The sequence below is a fragment of the Podarcis melisellensis genome (genome assembly GCF_964234715.1).
Source record: "Podarcis melisellensis genome assembly, chromosome: 6".
Taxonomy (NCBI): domain Eukaryota; kingdom Metazoa; phylum Chordata; class Lepidosauria; order Squamata; family Lacertidae; genus Podarcis; species Podarcis melisellensis.
In genome coordinates, this window is record NC_138538.1 from 94001200 (window position 1) to 94023942 (window position 22743).

Consider the following 22743-nt stretch of genomic DNA (forward strand, 5'->3'; position numbering starts at 1 on the left):
CAAAACACTTGGGGAATCTTGCATTAAGTGCTCCAAAATAATGCTTTTAAAAGTTTGCTTCAAGATTATGAAGGAAGCTAGAAGAGACTTGAGAGTTTAGTACTTGTAATATTTTAGAAAATTAATTACTGTATTTTTCGCTCTATAAGACGCACCAGACCACAAGACGCACCTAGTTTTTGGAGGAGGAAAACAAGAAAAAAAGTATTCTGAATCTCAGAAGCCAGAATAGCAAGAGGGATTGCTGTGCAGTGAAAGCAGCAATCGCTCTTGCTGTTCTGGCTTCTGGGATAGCTGCACAGCCTGAATTCGCTCCATAAGACGCACACACATTTCCCCTTACTTTTTAAGAGGGAAAAAGTGAGTCTTATAGAGCAAAAAATACGGTAGATGCTACATGCTTTTCTGCTATGCTGTTTAACACCCCAACCAATTTGCTCATTTTAGTTATTGGCAATAGTATATTCACATTTTGCCTCAACTCTTCTGAAAGCCAGCTTGTTACTACCAAATTTCAGTTGATCCAAGGTGTCACTCCATTTAGAGAAAGCTGGCTCCACACTCAAGACTTGCTGCAATAGACGTGTGAGTATGTAAAACGACAATGCACGTGGTTGAAATTTTAAGTTATTTATTTCAGTAGGAAAATTCTATTTTTAAGTCCATACTTGTAGCCATGTTGAAATAGCTAATGCAAACACGCAGTTCAAAATGCACACACGCACACACACACACACGTATTAAAAATCGGGAGGAAAAAGGACAAGGAACAGCGAAACTGCACATCACTCATTGAGATCATAGTGCATTCAACCTCAATCAAAATGGTGCTTCAGGTCAACAGGGAAGAATATTCATTAAAAATGGCTTGTGTTTTGCATAATGTGGACTTTGCATCTCTTTCTTTCTCCCCCTCCCATAAATTAACTTGTGGTAGGTTATGAGCAGCATAAACAATTAAATTAATTTGTAATTCAGGATTCCAGGAATAGTAGTAGTTATTGAATTTGGGCATTGCTGAACAATCCAGAAGGAAAGCATCTTTCTCCTTATTTCTACATTGCACAAAAGAAATATTTTTGGCTTCTTGGTTGTTCAACAAGGCCAAGATTCAAGAACTATCCCAAGATGGACAGTAGCTTCCTTCATCTATACACAACCTTTCACAATGAGTCTCTTATGATATTGCAATATCCATTTCTAGATGTGAACATTTACTTTTCACAACCTGCAGCTGTCAACCGCTTGCACTATCATATCTGAGGTTTAGACTTAAAAATATATTTGGTTATGATTCACATGGGTGTGGGGGAATATAGCAGTTTCCTCAATATCTGAAGAAATAACAATTGTTTCATGAACATAGCCTTCAGATTTATTTATTAAGTTAATTTTACTCAAGTTTAATTTTGTTTCTCAAAACCCCAGTACATCAAAGCTTAAAAACAAATGTGTTACGTTACTTACCAAGTTTTGCATAGGATTTTTTCCTGATGACTTCCATACATTGATATACTTATTAAAAAGGAAACATGCTTTCTGTATGAGTGAGTTCAAATAATAAACCAAATGGGGGGGGGCATGTTCCAATTTCTTTATGAGTGCCAATAGGTGACTGAAAAAACCCAATGAAAATATTGAAATGCTTTAGAGATTATTTATATTTAGGTAGCGGGAGTTCAGATGTGACCTGGTCTACCTTAAAACCTTAGGTTGCTAGTATGACAGAGACATTTCAAACACACAGCCTCATGGAGTGCTCAGTTCGTAATTAGGTTGGACTGGCTTAAAAGTCCATATTGTGTGATATCCAGAGCTGCTCTTTTAAATGACTCAAGGGCTCACTCACTCCAATGGTGCTGATGAGAGTTGGGTTGGGTCTGGCTGCCTTGAAGTGCCCAACTTACCATAGGACCTTACCACCTAGCAAAGGTCTGAATTGTCATCCAAATCAGCTCTATACTATTGTTCAAAAAACTTGAGAATGGAATGAATCAAAACCACCGGGTCCACTACTATACTAATACCGAACTTCAAAGCAAAAGGAAGGCAAGAACAACTGAGTTGTTATACTGACTATTCAAAGCTTCAAGGAGGCTTACATGGGGCTACTTCAAAAAACAAAACAAAACACAATTTGCATGAATGGGGTAATGCATAGGAATAGTGATGGTTGGCTAGCCCAGTTGGTCTTCAAACAGGTAATTAAGGCACTGGCAAACATCTTATGCAGATATGTTGTGCCCATCATATGCAATGATGGGGCAGGAAATGGCATTCTGCTTTGAAGGGACATTTTGTATCTGCTTATCGTTTTAATTGCAGCGTTTAACCTTAGACACAAGCCATTTTTAATGGAAGAAAGGGAGCAACTTGCAAACAGCAAACTATTAAAAAGGGTAATTTTTCAGGGAAAGGAAAACTGGCTATTTAGTACCAGTTTTAGTGTTTTTCATAGCGGCCAGCATACCAAGTGAGAAAAGTAGATCAGGATTAATAACACTTAGGAATGAAAGAGAAATATGTACAAAACAATGAGAAAAAAAGATGCAACTGGAAAGATCACCTCATGACTGAGCTTCATTTGAAACAGATTTGTGTATCCCTGACTAATACACAGGGTTATAGGAATGTGTTTCAAAATTAGCAAGTAAACTATGAGTTTTGCTTCACAATATTCTTTACACCAGTCTTTATAACTGGTGGTGGTGTGTCTCTAATAGCAACATTCGCAACAGGCATTTGCAGTTCAGGTGTAACCCGCAAACTATTTATGCAAGCACGTTCAGGGTCATTTTTCTTACAATCTCCATGTAGGGAAAAAATGTGTGAATCAAGATGCAGGTACAGTGCTTGCATCAATTTCCCCTTAAGTCACAGATTTTCCCATGTACATTGACGTAATTTCCATGAAGGAAAAAGTCACATGTGAAGTTGTCCTCACCTGTGGTTTCATTGCAAATATATTTTTTTTACTGAAATATGCCAGGAAAGGAGTCTGATGACATTAAACAACTTACATACTGCTGCCCAATTGCAAATGAGCAGGACAAGATCAAAATTATCCGGGATGGTAGAATGAGTGAAAAACTAAGTGAAACACCCTGTGAAAGAACTGATCCCTAAAGTTTATTGCATGGAAAGTGAAGACATCTAATATATTTGAAGTTAAGCTTGATAAATTCATTTAAGGAGTGCTATAGAGATTCTCTAATCAAGGTGTTGATAACAGCAGTGTGAAAAACAGGCACAGTAGAAGGAAGGTATTCTGTATTTGCTGTATGTTTTCAACCTTAATAAGGGTGGTTTTTTAGATTTTAACAGGAGAATTTTACTCTTTTGAATTAAACATTCCTTGTAGGAAACTTCAAAACATCTTATTAAACATCTCACCAAATTGTAAACTAAATTACTGTAGCACAATCAATTTCATTTTTACAAAGTGCTCACAGAAATCGGCACATAACTCAGAGAGTGTGAACTATAGTGTGAATCGTTTTGTTAAAATCAAAACATCACTTATTTCAAGATACTAAGACTACTTGACTGGTTTAAGGTGGAATAATAAAAACATAGAAATATATATATATATATTTAGCAACCAGTATCTGAGGTCATAGGAAAAACCTGAAGTGTTTTCAATTTATCACTGTCAAATAAATTTGACAAAGAATTCCTGCTACTGTTAAAATTCACACAGGTAGCATAACATTTTTAAAAGTTACTTGTGATAACAAGCGATTAAAATGCCTCATTCAGACACAGATTGGTTTAATATTTTTTGGATAGGAGCCTTGTTTTAAAAGCCATTTGTTTCAAAGTAAATAAATTTAATGGAATTCATAGCACTGTGGTGTGAAATTTTACATCACAGGATTTAACACAATGCCTTTTGAATCATACTATAGTAATTAAATAGTTCTTTTTACTGATATTATATTTAAGACTATTCATTTACAAAAGAAACTATAAAAGAAATATTATAAATCAAGCCTCCTTTTACCTCAAATTTTTGGTAAACGGGGGGAGGGGTGTAGTAACATGTGGCTATATGTAAAAAGATGTAAAAAGCTTATTTTTGACAATTTGACCACCTCATAAAACTGGAATGGCTCAATAGTTGTGCGTAATATTAAGACAATCTAAGTTCATGTAATGTATCAATCGTGTAAGTTGAAACCTATGAAATTGTCACAACTCTCTCTGCTAATTCTCATAAACCAGAGAAAGCAGTTTCATTTTCAATCAAAGCTTTCTTATAAATATATTATATTTGAAGCTGGATAAAAGCATTGGCAAAAGGTAGTCAGGACTCTTTGCCAGATTTTAATACTGTCTTTCCTATCCCGGTTTGGTTTTGAGTCAGTCAGTTTGTGGGACCACTGTGTGTGTGCAGCAGTCACAAAAACAATAATCTCCATTTAATGTAGATTTTGATGTGATGAATTGGTCTCATGAACACTACAAAAGGTTGTCTAGATTGTAGCTAACCATATCCTTAAAAGACTTCAAAACTAATTGAAGAGGGATGTACTGTGCTATAGACAGAATATTGAAAAATTTCACAAAGACCCATTTAGTGTGCCAAAAAACTAATGAAGTACCACGGGGGGGAAATGTAATGTGAATTGGCCCTCTGAGTTTTGCAAACCTGCATCATATAAAGGGGTTCCCAGTTGCATCTCTCTACTCATAAAAACATGAAGAACAAATATGGTTAGCCTGCAATGTATCTACACAATTGTTTTCTCTCTTTCTCTTAAAAAAATAAAAATTCCACAGGATTACCTTCCATAATACTAAGTACATACATTTATAGTGTTGTGTTGAAGTTGTTTTTCATATTTTTTTTTAAAAAAAGCTTATTCTGAAAAGAAACATGTAGTAATTTTAAAAAGGAAAGTTGTGCAAATTCTGTACAGTAATACTGCTGGCTATGAAGATGTCTCTCTCTCTCTCTTTTTTTAATGAAACACCCAACATGGGTTATTGTGGGAGACATGTAAACTAAGTGACACAGAACAAGCAAGTGACATAACACCACTACAAGGTCAGAACTGAACATTCATTCCTCATGGGGCAAATATTCAAAACCTGTTAATGTTATTATGGGAAGAAAAAAGGAGCAGATTCAAACGTCAATCACTTAGAAATATGAACTTATATTTGCAGCTTCAGAGCATCTTTCATGTCGTTATTATTCTTTTCCTTTGCAGACGTCTGCCACTCTCTGCCCTATTCTAACTAATTAGGGGGGAAGCTCTTTGGAAAATTTGGGCTCTGGAAGTATGAGCCAGCAAAATTCTACTCTGAAGCAGATAAAAATAAAAAGATTGTTACTCATCTGTGAATAAACTTAGAGCTAACGCATGATAATCTGCAGAATGAATACAACCTTTTCTCTTATTAACTAGGACTGCAGTGCTGTGGTATATTCCTACTTGCCTTGTTTTCATTTCATTACCATCATCGGAAGGTTCTGAAGAAGCTTCAAAGCATTTCAGAAAAGAACCACATGCAAAAAAAGAAGAGAAAAGAGAGACGCATCTTTGAAATGCAATTATTTTCCACAAATGTGGTCAAAAAGTGTAGTTACAAATTTAATTTTCATGCAGGAAATAATCCACTCTTTAAATTTTTATTCAATCAAGGCTTTCTCTCATGTCAAGTTCTTACTTTTCTTGGTTATGCTGAGAGTTGCATTTTGTGAGCTTTTGCTACGGAGATCTGATTTCTATATCTGATAGAGAAGAGTTCAGTGTAACTCAGAATTCCAAACTACAAATACAGGCATTGTGCGTCTCAATCTGCAAGAAGAGATGTGAAGTAAGACTGTCACTTGTAAAATGTTATCAATGCAACAAAAGATGGGGCTTTAAACGGTAAACAGGCCTGTTGAAAAGCTTTACAATGCATTGTTGGGGAAATAAAAGAGTGTCACCCATTTGAAAATACACTGAGGAATAAAGGCTCAGTTCTGACCTGATGATATTTCCCAGAGCTTGCTTTACCAAATCCTGCAGACTATTTCTATCAGGAAATTTACAACCAAGAACTCTGAAAAAGGAGGGTGTGGTGTTTTAATGTTGTGCCACTTGTCGGAAAGAAAATCCCCATATACAGTACTAGATTCCACAAAGACAGTGCTTTGAGAAAAGAGAATAAACTTGCATATATTACATTTATCACATTCTAAGCATAAACAAATAAAACAGTGATGCCAATTATCTGAGCCCCCAAAGAACTGATATGGAGGGATATAAGCATAGTAACTGCACATTCTTCAAGAACACACAAGCTGTGTCCTTGCAAACCTGCCCATTAACACAACCCTAAAGCAGTACGAGGTTTCCTTTTACAAAGAAACAAAGGTGGACTTTTAAATTCAAAGATAACAAAGTTAACACAAATGCGAATGAGCTACATCTGATTTAACCTAAGCACGGCACCGCCAGAGGTTTCTTTCTTTCTTACACACACACACACACACACACACACACACACACACACACACAGAGTATTTGGTGTTTCATGTTGGGTTTCCTGTCATTCTTTAAGGCAGTGGTTTCCACAGGTCGGTTCAGAAAATATTAAGCAGCAACATGGTCCATGGCAGTTCCTCTTGCACTTCCATCCCCTGAATTCTTAGTATTTTTGTTCAGTACTTCAGAGATTTGAAACTCTGTTTACCATCTTTGTTCTGGCACAGAAGTATAACTGGGCATGTTTCCGCCAGAACCTCCATCCTCAAACTGGGAGACAGGCAGACAGCATTCAAAAGTGTCATCTTCGTTCATGTTTTGAAGAAGTTTGTCACTCAAAAGTCATCAAGTTGGCAGGAACCTAAAAACATATGCAATGGTTTTGTAAGGAAAATTAGATTTCTAGGTTATAGCTCAGCTCTGGTGCAAAAAGCAAACAATGACTTCCTGTGAGGAATGGAGAAATCTGTCAATCTTGGTTTTGCTCTGTTTCTCATCTTTTAAAATCTTAATTCAGTTTCTCACATTTTCACATCAGTATGTGGTGTTTAGTTTTAAAAGCTCTCATTAAAACTCATCAGCATTTTTAGTGTGTATTTCTTCTAATATAATTTCTGTAAATTATTTTCACTAATAGATGCCTTTCAATCTATATTTCCCCCAATATATATATATTTAAAAACACATCACAAAATTCAGAGATGTACAAATTTCAACCTCCATGTATTGTTTTGGGAAAAGCAAATTAGGTAGGTTTGCATTAAAATGTGAATCAGCCCCGTCTCCATGCCTACTTCCTGATGTGAAAATAAACCTTAAAGTATCTTATATTTTGGGTATCATCTCCAAAGGCCTGTGAGCTGGAGATTGCCCACTACTGTACAAGTTGGCTTGATTGTGAGGAAAAACATAAACAAATGTCTATTTTGTTTTCTTGCTTGCTAGTAGAATTTGTGGCCTGAATTAGGCAGAATATAAGGGGGCAGTCTCTCCCCTTGCTCAATCTGGAGTTGGAGTCAATCTATGACTATCCCTGAAGAGCACCTATGACTCTTGATAAGATAGCAACAATAAATGTTATTGGACTGGGTGTTGTTGTTTTGCAGTTAAATAGTGATCTTATCCAGAAGGCAATTTATTAGCCTTGCTGAGAATATCACTCAGCCATTCACCACACCATGAAAAATGAAAGGATGCTCCTCTTCATATTCCAAACTATAATGTACTATAAGAGCATAAATTCAATGATAGACCGTCCTGGACAAAGGAAGAACTAACAGATGTTCTCTAGGCAATCAAAAAGTTGTTTTCTTTACCACTGGAGAGCTACACATTTCCATAAGGTCAAAACAGAAGTCACTGTAGGAATCCATTATTAGATTGCTCTTCCTAGTGAGATCCAAAGTTGAGGCACAACCAGTTGCAACCTTCCTAATTTCTTTGAATTCAAATAATTTTTCCCTCTGCAGAGAGTTTGAAGTCTGGTCAGAAGTTATAACAAGCCTCTGACGCACCCAGAGCCAATCAGCTGACTGGTACTGAATGCATGACTTCAAGGAGATTGTAGTAAATCAGTTGATTGGCAGTTATAGCAACCTCCTTTAAACTTTGACAGATGTCAATCGTTTAGCATCACTATGATAGCAGATGACTCATGTGGGTGGCCCCACCTACCAGTCAAAGCTGGCCTGAGGGGGAAGGGGGTTTAGGAATCTGGCCCACTGACTGGATCTAGTTCCCCACTCACAATGTAATCTAATGCCTAATATTTGTGTAGGTCTGTTTATTTTTTGAAAGTTTGTTTCTAAATTGAGCAGAGCCACTTCTTAGGTATTTTATACAGATATTGGGAAAGGATAGGCATTTAACATGGCATAGTAACTTTTAAATTTCACAATAGGGGCAGAAGGGTAAAAGTTATCCGCTCTGGATGTCTTGGCCTTGGTTTACATCTCATTCCTTTGAGTGCTGGATATGTATGTAGCAAGGAGTGACGTCTGCTAGCAAAAAATATTGATATTGTGCTCATGGTAAATAACTATACTACTACATTTTTCAGCCGTACTAAGTCTAGAAATATGTTTGTCTGCAAGTGGAATAGACTTGTGCAAATGCAATGGGACCCCTTCCTCATTTCCTCCTCCCTGCAGCCTCAAAATCTGAAACAAGTGGGTTGGGGGTCCCAGGGTATAGTATGAAAGCACATGAGGCCAGTACCTTGCTGAAACTGAACAGGTCTGGGAATGGTTAGGGCTTGGATGGGGGACTGCCTTGGAGTCAAAAGTTTGCTGCTTTGGTTACATGGTGGAAGAAAGGCACCATATAAATGTAAGAAAACTAAAATTAAATAACCATGTAAGTGGAGCACATTTTGAGGGAATAAAACAACATAAACATATATAAAGCAAAGCATGATTTCTAGAATTGTATGCTACAGAACGGAATCAGGATTCAATAGCAAAATAGTTATAGAATGGTGAGCTTTAAAAGATAAATCACGGAGGGCATTAAGAGTGGGTAAGAAGGGAGAGTTTCACAGGGCATAAAATCTGAAAAAAGTTGAATAAAAAGTTGACAATTATGAACGATATATATTTATATACCTATCCATTCCTATGAATTACTTCTTAATTTTCCTTGGAAAATGGCGATTCATGTAAATCTTTAACTTTGTTTTCATAATCTTGCTCAAGGCACTCAAAGCAGACTTTATTTTTTATTTTATTTTTAAAAAAACTCCTCTAATGCAATCAATGGGAGCCATTTATTTCTTGGACTGCATGAGGAAATGTGACACATTGCCCTAATGCTGCATTTTTGATTGCTCGTGTATTTAAACGTGTCCCATGGGAAATAAATGCAGACCAGGAACTCATTTTTACATGCACTTAACATGCACTCATTGTTTTAAGCTGCTAATTAGAGATATATGAAGCTACCTATCTTCAGTAAAGCCAGGAGCTATTAGAAGAGACCTTTGTGAGAACTGAACAATGGTTATTCAGAGCAAGACTGAAGACTGACTTTTGTGCAGAATTGTTTAATATTTAGCACTCATTGCTAGTTGCCAAAGCAGGCCGTAATTCCCTCACCTGTTGTCTGTCGCTTTGGCAGGCAGCGCTCAGATGCTTAAACCACAGCATTGCATTCATTCTGTTACCAGCTTGAAACTTGTATGAGTTCCCTAAATTACAAAAAGAGGGAGAATTTTCTATCATGAATAACAGACTTCAAGTTAAACTCTTAAAAATGAATAAAAGAATGCAAGAAATGGGAAATAGAAAAATGGATATTAATGTATAATCGTAATCTGAAAGATACCACATATTTTAAAGGAATCCCACCAAACACGGCCCTGAGTGGTGTATGGTACTTGAAAGGCAGGACAGAAATTTTTATTTAAATTGATATGAACACAAAAATGAAAATATCTACCTGCCAAGGAAGGGGTGCTGTAATCACATGTCTAATATTTCACTTCATGCAATAGAACCCTTGAAAATGTTAGATCTCTGCTCAAAAGAGGAGGGGAAAGCTATCCACTGAGGCTCAAATTTCTGGCATACAAACCAGGAGTTCTTGAGCTGATTAGTTAATTCCTGTCCAGTCCAGCTTTGCACATTCTGGATTATGACAATATGGGGTTGAGAGCTTGATGGGCAAAGCAGTAACTGTTACATCTGCCCTGACTTGTCCTGCACAATGAAGAACTCAAACTCACAACCCCAGTTCTGTCCAAGGCTTTAATGTGTAAATCACATTGGTATATAAGGCAAGTTAAAGGTTGCAGGATTCAGCACTGATACCACTAGTATGGAAGGCTCAGGAACTCTAGCTTTCAGATCATTTGCAGTCAGAATTTCCCCTGCTACTTCTCAAAAGCAAGGGGAACAGATTTTTTTTTCTTCAAATAAGGTAATTCCTCGAGACATTCCTTGAGGAGATAAGAGAGCCATGAATCGTTTTAGTAATTAGAATTTAAATTCTTTTCAGCTACAATGCTATCCTGAAGAAATACTTCATATAAAGTTTAACTTTAAAAATAGCAATGCCAACAGGCCCTGGAAAGCAGACTGGAAAAGTCACACAAATATTTGGGAACAGTTCTGAGCTAATTTATTTAATGTGGTTGTTTCTGCTTCTATAGTATTTTTCCTGAATGGTTTAACTATCTGCAAGCCACCCTAAAATCCAATCTTGGACTGTAACGTTAGATATTACATTTTAAAATATGAAAAAAAATCCCTCTAAAAGTGTCCAAAACAGACAATAATATATTTCTATAGTACACATTTTCTTTTGCTGACCAGTGTTTGTATGCACTTTATTCTCCTGAGGTTCATTTGCTTCCATAATTAGTGGCAAAAAGGCAATAATCCCATTGTCCCAAGATCACCCAGTGTCCACAATCACACGGGAAGCTACCAAGGATATTCAGTCACTGACCTTTCTCAGAATCTGTGAGCAGGAAGAGATCTGGATGTTCTGGGTCATCAGCCATCATGACCATCCATCCCACAACAGATACCGTCTTACTTGGTGTAGACTTGAACTGGAGGAAAGCAGGAAGCAACAAACAAGACCACGTTAATGGAAAGAGGGGAAAAACAAACAAACCACATGATATGCATTAAATGCTGCAACACAGAACAAACAGCACTGGCTTTTTACATCATTAATGCAAAATAGATGTTAAAAGCTGAACAGAGGTGTTACATGTTACATTTAAAAAGTTTGCCTCTCCAATCCAAACATAATGTAGAATTCTGATTTTGCATGAGTGAAAAGCAGACGACAGAAAGGATGTACACAGCTACTACCAGAATTGGCAATAGGAATTGGCTTTTCAATTTGTCTGAAATCAATTGAAGACTTCTTTCTTACAATGCTCTGCTTCAAATAAAAGCTACTGGCCATTTGAAACCAGAGACGAACAGGACTCAATTTAAGGAAATCAGTTTGTGTACACATTTTGGGATGAGTGTGACTTTAGTACCCATGCTTTAGAGACCTGAAGAATTTAAATGCCAAGGAAATGTACCACTGCAGATTCATCAGACTGGAGATTATCACAATGGCTGCTTTACATTGCTTAATAGCTACAGTATACATTGTCCATGGTATGCAAGCTTTGTATACTAAGAGAGATCCAGCTGAACTCAGAAGGCTGCTTCCAGAGCATTTTAAGTAGGAAGATTTACAGAGTTTGGAATTGTTTTTCAAGACTGCTGTTGAGCTGAGTTGGCAGCAGAAAATCAAGATGGAGAGGCTAAGAGAGGGAACTAATGGAGAAAAGCAGGCAGAGCAGCAAGTATCCAGACAGCAGTAATGGTTAACCAGAAAGCAGCAGTGAAAACGTTTGCAGTTGCAGTGATCCCAATGAAAGGAGAGAAGAAAAAATGTTAATCCTGCTGTTGGGGGGGAAAAAGGCAAAATACTGTCCTGGAAAAAGCAAGGTAGCTAAACTATCATCTTTAGCAGTGAATAAAGAGCAGGAAAAGGTAATTAAGAGGATGCATGTTGCCCATTAAATATCTATAATATCTGTTTGATTCTATCTATCCCTCTGGATGAAGATCACATATATCAATGGGAGATGTAGTACAATGCATTGCATACATGTTTTCTTTCTGTCGCCTTCAAGGACTTTGCGGCATAGTAGAAAAGCTGAGTTCCAGACAGTGCTGCCCAGTATTTTGTCCAAGATGCTACCTGCAAAAGCAAAGTGTCATCAGATTAATACCTTTAACAGACGAAGGCAGTTTCATTTTCATTTTATTTCTTCAGATTTTTTTCGCCCCAGCCCATTTCAAAGGGGTCTTGAGCAGGGCAACACTTTCAAAACAAAGACACTCCAAGAAATAAAACAAAATACAACAGTATCTTATAGATTGAAACGACGTTCAAGTTTTCAGCCTAGATCACTAAAGCCTAGATCACTAAAGAAATGGGTCTGGCAACTGTTGCAAAAACAAATGCTTCGTATAAATTGATCTCTTCCGAACTGTGCTGCAGTGAGCCTCCTCGAGGGCAAATCAGCATAGCAAGACAGACCCCTTGGTAAGTAACCCGCATTTTGTGGTAATCCACATTTCTTCTCAGTCTAGGAACGAGAAAACTATGAGGAAAATAGGGAGAGCACTGTGATGTGGGGCAAACACACGAAGAAGAGAACTTCCTTTCTAAAAGCTGGGTTTCCACACAAATGCCCGGCAGAAGCACCACAATTCATGGAGGGAAACACATGCCACCATGCTCTTTTTCAGCAAGTCCCCTCATGCTTCCTTTTTGTCTTTACTGTCTCGTTACAATCCATACAATGTTCTAATCAAGGAAAACTGGCCTGGAGGCAAAATGTGCTTATGCATTTCCTTAAAAAATTGTTACTTAGTTTGAGAAGCACAGATGCAACCAAATACTGACCGCCCAAATCAAACAAGATAGCACCACCATGTTAGTAAAAAAAGGAAGGGGAAAAAAAAGGTAAAGGTATGCAAGAATCATTAAGCACAACAGAAACCTATTCTTTATCTAAATTTAGAGCAGGTATAGATATAAATGTTTTGGTGATTTCAAAGGTTGTCACAGTAGCCTCCATGGTAACATGTTTGAAATTCTAAGAATTTTGCTTTTGCATCCCTATTTAAAAAGACTAAAACAGTTATATTTATTATTGCCAGCTTTGGTTTTCAGTAATGAGAGCTGATTCAAGAAATGCGGAGATGTTTTTCTCCATAGTAGCGGCTTCTCCTAAGACCTATAACATGCAACAACCGGACCTGATGGAATGAGGGGTCCCTAGGGTGGTGGTAACTGCTAATAATAATAATAATAATAATAATAATAATAATAATAATAATAATTTATTATTTATACCCCACCCATCTGGCTGGGTTTCCCCAGCCACTCTGGGCGGCTTCCAAAAGAATATTAAAATACTGTGATACATTGAAAACATTAAAAGCTTCCCTAAACAGGGCTGCCTTCAGATGTCTTCTACTGCTACTACAACAGGGGTGGGCATCCCTCATCCTCATATCAAAAGCTCTCTCCCCTCTGCAAGTGAACAGCTCAGGAGTCTTGGAAGAGGGATCCTCCCTCTTAAGGCAGGGAGAAAGAGCAAGAGAATAAGAGAGGAAAAAAAGAAAGGAGAGATAACATAACCTCACCCAGTTTTGACTTTGGCCATGTCCACATGTGATCCCTGACAGATTACCTCTAAATGAATGCAGCCCAAAGCAAGAAAATGGAGTAAAGAGACCCTGTTCGGTGCTCAGTAACTCCTTGCCTAGACAAAGGATGTGTGCAAATGAGTTCATAACTGCTCATTATGGGATGTCTACCCCTGCGCTACTTCAAGAATGCAGCAGTGGCAAGGGCAAGGCATCATCTACAGGGGGGATCCAGGAATCATTTGACTTGGCTGTGAGTTGCGATGCCACAATTTTATTTGATTTATTTCTATCCTGTCTTTCAACCAACTGACTGCTAAAAGGACCTGAGAAACATTTCAAACAATTCATTCAATGTCTTACTGTCGGTTTTTTGCCTTCTTTCAATACAGTCTTCCTTCTGAGAACGCCTTGAATAGTAACAGCTCCTGGATACAAATGAACAGCTAAATCCTCAGACTCTGCAGAACTATAAAGAAGAATGAGTAAAAGACGGGAATACACAAAATGTCCCAATAGCAGTTCTCCAAGCATGATTTAACTTGAAATTAACATCTGCGTTAATGTTGCCATGTCATTTATTGGATTTCACTGTGGAAAAAGTCATTGGCTATGACTTTTGGCTGCTTCAATGGATGTTTCTCCCAGAAGCACAAGTAACATGCCCTCCAGTTCAGCAAACTAATCTTAAATAAAAATAACTTTCAACATTACAGATAGACATAATACAACTATAATAAATCCCAAACAGCAACATGTTCAGATTCAATTTCATTTAAAAAACCCAAACCCCACTCATCTCAAACGTGTGATTTTTAATTATTCAGACCTGGTAGAAAGACGATTTGTTAAGATTCCGAGTTGCAGAAACTGAAAAAAGCAAGAGCTAAATACATGCACAATACCACATCAATGTGTTTGAAACCAGTGACAGAAGAAGCATGGAAGCAGAAAGCTCGACCCAGAGCAGTTAATTTAATCTGTTTCTACATGGCTTGTAGTGAACAGCTGACCAGCTTTCAAGAGGACAAATGTGACTGATGCAACTGTGTGTGTCTCAGTGCATGCCAAGCAGCTTATGTGGGCACAGCCATCAACTCTCTAGAGACAGTCTGAGAATTTCTGAAGCATCTTGGAAAAATTCTTCCATTCACTCTTCATCTGTTTGTCAAGTGTAAACTTGACAGATCTAACAACCTGAACCTGTCAAGAGTCCACCAGTTTTGGCAAGGCATCCAGTGTGTATCTTAACTCCAAGTGATGCTGGATTTTTATGGTTGTTTGAACTAGGTTTCTTGGATGGCCAGAGTGTTATAGAGAATGAAGTTTAATTAGGAATGTAAAACAGCTGGACGTGTATGGAAGCTTCCAAGCAGTTTTGCATAAAATGCCATTCAGAATGGGTTTAAGCCAATAACTGATGTTCATGCAATTTATTAAAATATATGACTCAGACGGGGGAAGGGCACCAATGCAAAAATTTTAAGAAAGTATTTTGAATATTAAGGCGCTCAGGTACCAACATCATTCTTGCCACCCCAATTACTTTCAACATAATACTTTAATAAGCACATTTAGGCTTTTCCAGATAACAGTGCAATACTTTAAGAAATGAAATTTGCAGATCAGAACAAGCCAGCCACATTCGATAAAGATATGATTAAGACACAAAAGAGGGAAGTCCTATTTTTAAAGGGAAAGTTCATTGACATGATTTGCCAAAGGAAGCCAGAAAGATCAGGAGTGTCAGATTGCACCCACTTCAATATCAACCAAGTCACCAACACCAGAGGAAAAAGTCTGACCCCTGAACACAAGGGGCTGGTACCTGCTGCCCTTCATGTGGCCTCGATAGCCATTTCGTGCCATTCTTGTCACCGGACCAAGAGAATGGTATAATCTGTTCCTGTTGAATTCCATTATAAATTGTATGTATTACACATTTTTAAATTCACAGTCATTATCATTTGTCAGTACACTGCAAACAGGCTTCCTTTCTGCCACATTGCTACTACATCTCGCTCTGTGACCAACAGCATACTTCATTGAGAAAAAAAACCCCTTCTTATTTGGACATGTGTTCTTAATATGAGCACCCACTCTATTTTGGCATTTTTCCTGGCATCCCCATGAACGGTTTGAGAATCAGAAAAGCTGCTTTCAAACTTATCTTTTTAAAAAGGCAGAACAGAACTCTACATTGCTAAACACTTAAAACATATTATGAGAAGCCATTACTACACTTTTGCAGAAAAATAACAGAATAATACCTCACGTTTTGCCTAGTTCTTGCAAGGAAAGTATGTGCTAACTGAGGGTTTGTGCAGGGAAACCTCAGGGGCAAACACACACACACACACACACACACACACACTCAGAGCTTTTAAGCATGGACATGTGCCTGCAAAGAGCAAGCAAAAGGCAAGTGTGGATAAGCCCTCCGGATAAATTTGTGTTATTTTTATGTGTAATTATTAGTTTATTTCCTAAACGTTTATACTTATTTACATAATTGCTTGTATCACAAGATGCAGTATTTTCAATGAGTATCAAAGGCAAGGCTGCGCTTACATCGTTTCAAGTAATGAAAGATCTTTTACTTTTAAACAACTTCAGAGCTTAAAAAGAAAAGCACAATTCCCAAGAGCAATACAGCTGATTAAAATGATAAAAATACAACCAGATCCATAAATTTCATTTGGATACAACTTCAATACTTGCTATCTTAAATATTCACTAATTATTTTACAACCTTTGGTTAAGAAACAGTATTTATCAACAACTGAAATTGTTGACGATTTAACACCACATCCATTTCTGTAATGTATAAATCGCTTAATATTCAAGTTTCCAGGTGATGTACAATTGGGATACGGCATAAAATCATTTAAAAATAAGAAAAACTCACTTGAAATGCCTGCTTAAATGAATAAATAAAAAGTCTTCACGAAGTGTGAAGAGTTCAGCAGGTAATCTGAGGGGGAGAGATTTCCACAGAATTGGACCGACAATTCTGAATGCCTGGTTCCTGATTGATATGAGCTATGCATCTATCTGAGCCATTGGGGAACTACTAATAGGGTCTCCCCAAAATACTTCAATGACTGGGCAAGTGTATTAGGAGTCAAGTGGACTCAAGTTGCTAAGGGTCTTGTAAATTAATACAAGAGTCTAGAGATGGTAGCATAAGGCAGCATATTTTATTAATAATATTTATATACCACTAGATCATAAAAACATCAAAGCAGTTTACAATAAAAACTATGGATAATAAAAACACATAAAAATAAAATAAAACTGGAGACCATCTACTAACAATGATGGAAAGATGTATTCTTAATTGCCTATGTAAGGATGCTAGAATAGAAAGGTTTTCTGCTCAATCTCTACCAGTGGAGTATTCCACAGGATTGGGCTGATGACACTGAAAGCTCTGTTTTGTAAACCACTTTGAGGTTTGTTTGTTTTTTTACAATCAAGTGGTGTATACATTTTATGAAATAAAATAAATAAATATTCTAAATTATGCCAGCAGTTTTTGTAATAGCACTTTGCAAAGAAATATGAGCAATATACAAATTAGGGAGAGATTTTATTTAATAAGAAGAGATGAGAGTATTCTGAGAGAAATTTTGTAACCCACAGAGAGAGGGTGCAGAGAGGATGCTAAATCCTCAGAAGTTAAAATGAAGTGATTACATTTGGAAAACTGGTGAGTAAAGTTCCTAACACTGTTTTGGCTATACACACACACACACACACACACACACACACACACACACACTGTTTCACACGTTTCAGAAGCCAGTGTGAATTGTTTACCCCCCTGACAAAAATAAATCTACCTTTAAGGACTCTTCCAATCTTGGAACACTGAAAATAAATGGGTCTATTCTGAGTAATATTTAATACCTTAGCTAGCACAACTGCAACACCTCTTCATTTAGACATTCCCACAGCAGCATAATATGATCCAAATATGCAACAAGCATGTTCAAAAGGACACGCTTTTAACTCAGAATGATGGTCTGATCTACTTTGCTTATAATGGGATTTTTCTGTAATAGTTTCTTTATCAAAACATCTGGGTTATTTGTCCCAGATGTCCATTGTGGTGGAAAAGGAAGAAACATAAAAATTACTAATTAGCAAAATAAAATTTAGTAAAATTAAATAAAAATGCACATATGCTTTCACAACCACACCATGATATGGCCTGCCTGTTGGTTACTCTCAAAGCATTCAAAAAATTATTTATTTATTTTAATTAAAACTGGGGGGGGGGGATGGGACGGGACAGGACGGGACGACAATAATAGTTTTTACACAGATATACTGTACTTCCAATGTCTTCCACAAAGCAAAGAACCACACATAGTATCACTCTTTAAGCAAAGAGCTACTATTGTGTGGTTCTTTAGTTCTTGCTAGATCTGTATACCAATACCAATACTCCAAGACTTTGGCTACCTCATGAGAAGAGAAGACTCCCTGGAAAAGACCCTGATGCTGCGAAAGATGGAGGGCACAAGGAGAAGGGGACGACAGAGGAAGAGATGGTTGGATAGTGTTCTCGAAGCTACCAGCATGAGTTTGACCAAACTGCGGGAGGCAGTGGAAGACAGGAGTGCCTGGCGTGCTCTGGTCCAGGGGGTCACGTAGAGTCGGACATGACTAAATGACTAAACAACAACAAAGATCTGTAGTACTGTATTTTTCGCCCGATAGGGCGCACCGACCCATAGGGCGCACCTAGTTTTTTTTGGGGGGGGGGAAATAAAGAACCCCCCCCGGTGTGGGGCTGGGGCAGGGGAAGCCCGAACTTCCCCTGACCCCAAGCTTCTGGGTGCAGGCAAGCTCTCTGCAAGCCATGGGAGAGCTGCTCCCACGGCTAGCGGAGAGCTGCGTGAAGCCCGAAGCCTGGGGCGTGCTGAGCTCCCACGGCTTGCGGATCGCTTCCTGAAGCCTGGAGAGCGAGAGGGGTCGGTGCGCACCGATCCCCCTCGCTCTCCAGGCTTCAGCGAAAGCCTGCATTCGCCCCATAGGACACATACACATTTCCCCTTCATTTTTGGAGGGAAAAAAGTGCGTCCTATAGGGCGAAAAATACGGTATTTTACAGGCTTTGCCCTTGGGCTTGTGCCTCTGGCAAGGTACCTGCTTTATATATCCCTGGGTGTGGCAGAGCACAGGGCAAACTTCACACTTTTGCACATTTTAAAATATATGTTGAGTGCAAGGGAATGTCACTAAAACAAAGCAATGTGCCTTAGTCACACTACAATTTCACAAATAATAACTGTTATGTGCTGTGTTTCAAATATTTTTAAATTCAATTATTCAAATCTAAATATTTTTAAAATATTTCAAATATTTTGTACTGCTTTTCAACAAAAAAAATTCCAAGTGTTTCATGTGTTTCACTAGTTTCATGTGCACTTTCCCATGGGTCTCATAGGTCTCATTAAGCAGATGTTCTCAATGGCTCCTAGCTCTCAGAAGAGATGCTGATGACCAGTGATATAAGAAGTCCATTCCTCGAACCTCTTTTTGTTTTGCCAGGCTCTCAGTGACTTCAGGGGAAAAGCCATCCTGGCCTAAGTGTGTTACACTAAGCATCAATCACAGGTTAGTGTCAAAAAAGAGGAAATGACCTCTTTTCACCTTGGTAAAGGTGAAGGTATAGGGACCCCTGACTATTAGGTCCAGTCACGGACAACTCTGGGTTGCAGCGCTCATCTCACTTTAGTGGCTGAGGGAGCCAGCGTTTGTCCGCAGACAGCTGGCATGACTAAGCTGCTTGTGGCGAAACCAGAGCAGCACACGGAAATGCCATTTACCTTCCTGCTGGAGTGGTACCTATTTATCTACTTGCACTTTGACGTGCTTTCGAACTGCTAGGTTGGCAGGAGCTGGGACCAAAAAACGGGAGCTCACCCCATTGCAGAGGTTCGAACTGCCGACAGCAAGCCCTAGGCTCTGTGGTTTAGACCACAGCGCCACCCGCGACAGGGTGAGCTATCAATTGCTCCTGTCTAAGATGTCACTTGGTGGGACTGCAACACCATGATATAAATACTGTATCATTTTCATAGGCAAGGTAGAATTGTGCAAATAGAGCATAACATTTTGGAAAGATCACATTGACAAGAATTGCAGATACCTTTGAAGCACTTCCAACTTAGAAGCTGCTTTTGATAATAAAGGACTTAATACAGGCCAATTCTTCAGGGCAACTTTCAGAACTGGTCAGAAAGTCCCTTAGCTGCAAGAATGGCCAGGCAACAGATAGATACGTAGGGTATTACTTGGGCAAAAATGTTTCTCATGAAATAGGGAGTTTATTCCAATATGAGAAATGTGAAGGGCACAAAGCATTGTGATCAAAGAATCATAGAGTTGGATCATCTAGTCCAAATCTCAACTAGACCATAGATAAGATGGCCATCCAACCTCTGCTTACAAAACCTCCAAGGAAGGAGACATCACCACCTCTTGTGGGAGTCTGTTCCACTGTCAAATAGCTCTTACTGACAGAATGCTCTTCCTGATATTTAGCTGGGATCTCATAAATCAACTGTTGCCTGTAAGTCACCATGCAGAAATATTAACTATCAAGGTTGGTGGCCTGAATGCAGTCATGTGGTTCAGAGGAGAAAAGCAGTCTATGAACAGCTCAGTCTGCCCCTAAGCAACAAACTGCACAGGCCACAGTTTTTTGGGGCCAGAAGTTATTGACTGGCTCCTTGTGAATAGCACTACCACCTCTCTGAACTCCCAAGCCTAAGTTATGTTGAAGCTATGCAATAAAATGTGAAGAGTTACAGAAGGTTCTTGTAGAAGAGGACAAGGTACATCCAAGGGGCAGACAACACTCAACATGTGATATTGGGCTTGAAAGCCCATTTGCCATTCCAGGAAGCACTGCAGGGCTGCTAGCGCTCTAGGGGACGACTCTAGGCTTCAGGCTATGAAGGAATTGGGAGCTGTCTCTCCTCAGTTCTGGATGTTGTTTTTGGCATGATCCAGCAATGATCTAGACACAGAATTGGAGGCTGCAGGGGCACCAGATGGGGAGCTGGGTCTGGGTGAGTGTTTAGAGCTGACTGCAGAAGATAGGAAGAACACTTCATCTGAGGTATTGGCCAAGAACTCATAGAGGAACCTCTCAGACCACCAGAGCCATTAGGACCAGAGTCAGGATCTCAGCTGAGACCCTTCCCTGAGCCAGAAGTACCAGATACCTCATACTGCACACCACCAATCTGGCAGCATAAAAAGAAGGCTATGGAACAAAGAAGGAATGCCCACTTTCATGCCAGAGGGCTGGCCTTTTAAGGTTTTCTCAAAGGGGGGGGGGGACCTGGAGGTGGCAGTCTGCAGATAAGAGACATAAAAGGTCTTGGAGGTGGCAGTCTGCAGATAAGAGACATAAAGGGTCTTGGATAAGTTGCTCACTTGGAGCTGTCTGTGGTCCAGTAGCCTTCAACTAGCTTGCCTTGCTGTTTTACCCATGGGTTCCAGCACTGAACCATAACACAATAGATGTTAACAGTTTTCCAACTGGGAGTGGCAGCTAGCCTGACCAGCCACAGATGTTAGACAGAATTCTCTTGAAGCAAAAGTCCAGTGACACCATACCACTGAAATATATTGTCATGTGATATAGTTAAGATTTCTTCACATGCTATTCTGTTCTATTTCACGTAGGAAAAGCATGGAACCTCAAAAGAGCTCCCTGACTAAAAAACAACTACTCAGGGATGAGCACACATTCCATGCATATTTTGAACATATTCTTCTACAAGGAAATGCAGAAGAACTGTAATCTGTGAAGCATTTGAACAAAACAGAGATATAGTGGCTTCTCTTACCTTTCGAATGCTGGCCATGAAGTCTCTTCACTCAGCTCAGAACCATCACTGCTACCTAAAATCAGAATAAGAGTTTAAACTAAATAATCCTCTCATTCTATGATATATTTGCCAATCATAACGGAATCATCCATAATAAAGTGCTATTAAAATTATTATTAAAATTATTATTTGAGTCGATTTGTGTGTTAGAAGATAAAGATAAATAGTATAAAGCAGCTTTTATAAGAGGAAATGGAAGATGCAGGTTCATAACACTTGGGAAAAGAAGTACAGTTGTGTATTCTTGCTGCTGCTCTTCTAATATAGTTCATTTTTACAAAATGCTGCTGTCAATCTTGTTAGAAATTGAAGCACTAAAGGCAAAATAAAGTGAGTGTCCCTTGCTGGATTAATTCTGATTATGCTTTACTAAAATAAAACCTACCAAGTATTTTATTTGAAAATCAGCAATTTGGGGGCGGGGGGCAAACATCAGATATGGCGAAAGCTTCTTGCCCTTTCCCAGAGGAAAAATTTGGATGCTCGGCAGAGCAAATGATATAATGGTTGTTATGTTATAGTATTATACAATTGTTAAAATTTGAAAATCAATAAAATTATATTTGAAAAAAGAGGAAAAATTTGGATTCTTTTAATTCTTGTACAAGGGGGGAGGAGATAGTAGTAAAAAGAATTAAAATGGCTTACTTTCTGGTACATGCATGTTAAAAATACATGCCCTATGGTTCCAATGCCAGGTGAATACCACAAAAGTTCAATTACAGAATTTTAATATGATATTTAAACCAAGCCAAATTTCTATTGCACAGAAAGGAAAACATGTGTGTGTGTGTTTAATAAATGTGTATCTTGCACTTGCACCACTCAGAACCCCACTAAGGGCCCCACTAAGGGCTTTGAAGTCTTTTTGGATCCCAGTGAATTATGGCACATAAACTACTCCAAAAATGTATGCAACAACTCATGTTTGTTCTGCACAGTGGCAATAAATAAATAAATAAAAATTAGATAGCAAAGCAACATTACTATGTGCCCATCAAAGCCAAAGAGATATAGGTTCTTCTTTTCAAACAAAAGGCCACAATTCTAAACACACTCACTGAAGAGACAGGTGTCTCTGAATTCAGAGGGAGGTATATTTTATTCTGAAGCTTTGTATGCCCACCCAAGAAAAAGATATATTTTAAGGGTAGAAAATAAATGTATGAACAT

General features: G+C 38.4%; 1 protein-coding gene across 2 annotated transcripts in view; it reads right to left on the reverse strand.

The window, feature by feature from the left end:
- Positions 1–614: 614 nt before the first annotated feature.
- RALGPS2 (Ral GEF with PH domain and SH3 binding motif 2) overlaps positions 615–22743 on the reverse strand; it is a 101354-nt gene continuing 79225 nt past the window's right edge. The window contains exons 14-20 of one of the 2 annotated variants that reach the window (XM_081915109.1): positions 21529–21583; positions 15483–15560; positions 14018–14123; positions 12102–12194; positions 10929–11034; positions 9575–9666; positions 615–6843 (exon numbers count right to left, since the gene is read on the reverse strand). In XM_081915109.1, coding sequence (XP_081771235.1) covers positions 6814–6843; positions 9575–9666; positions 10929–11034; positions 12102–12194; positions 14018–14123; positions 15483–15560; positions 21529–21583 — 560 coding nt within the window. In that variant the 3' untranslated portion in view covers positions 615–6813. The remainder of the gene's footprint in view (positions 6844–9574; positions 9667–10928; positions 11035–12101; positions 12195–14017; positions 14124–15482; positions 15561–21528; positions 21584–22743) is intronic. The other variant, XM_081915110.1, reaches the window with a different exon arrangement.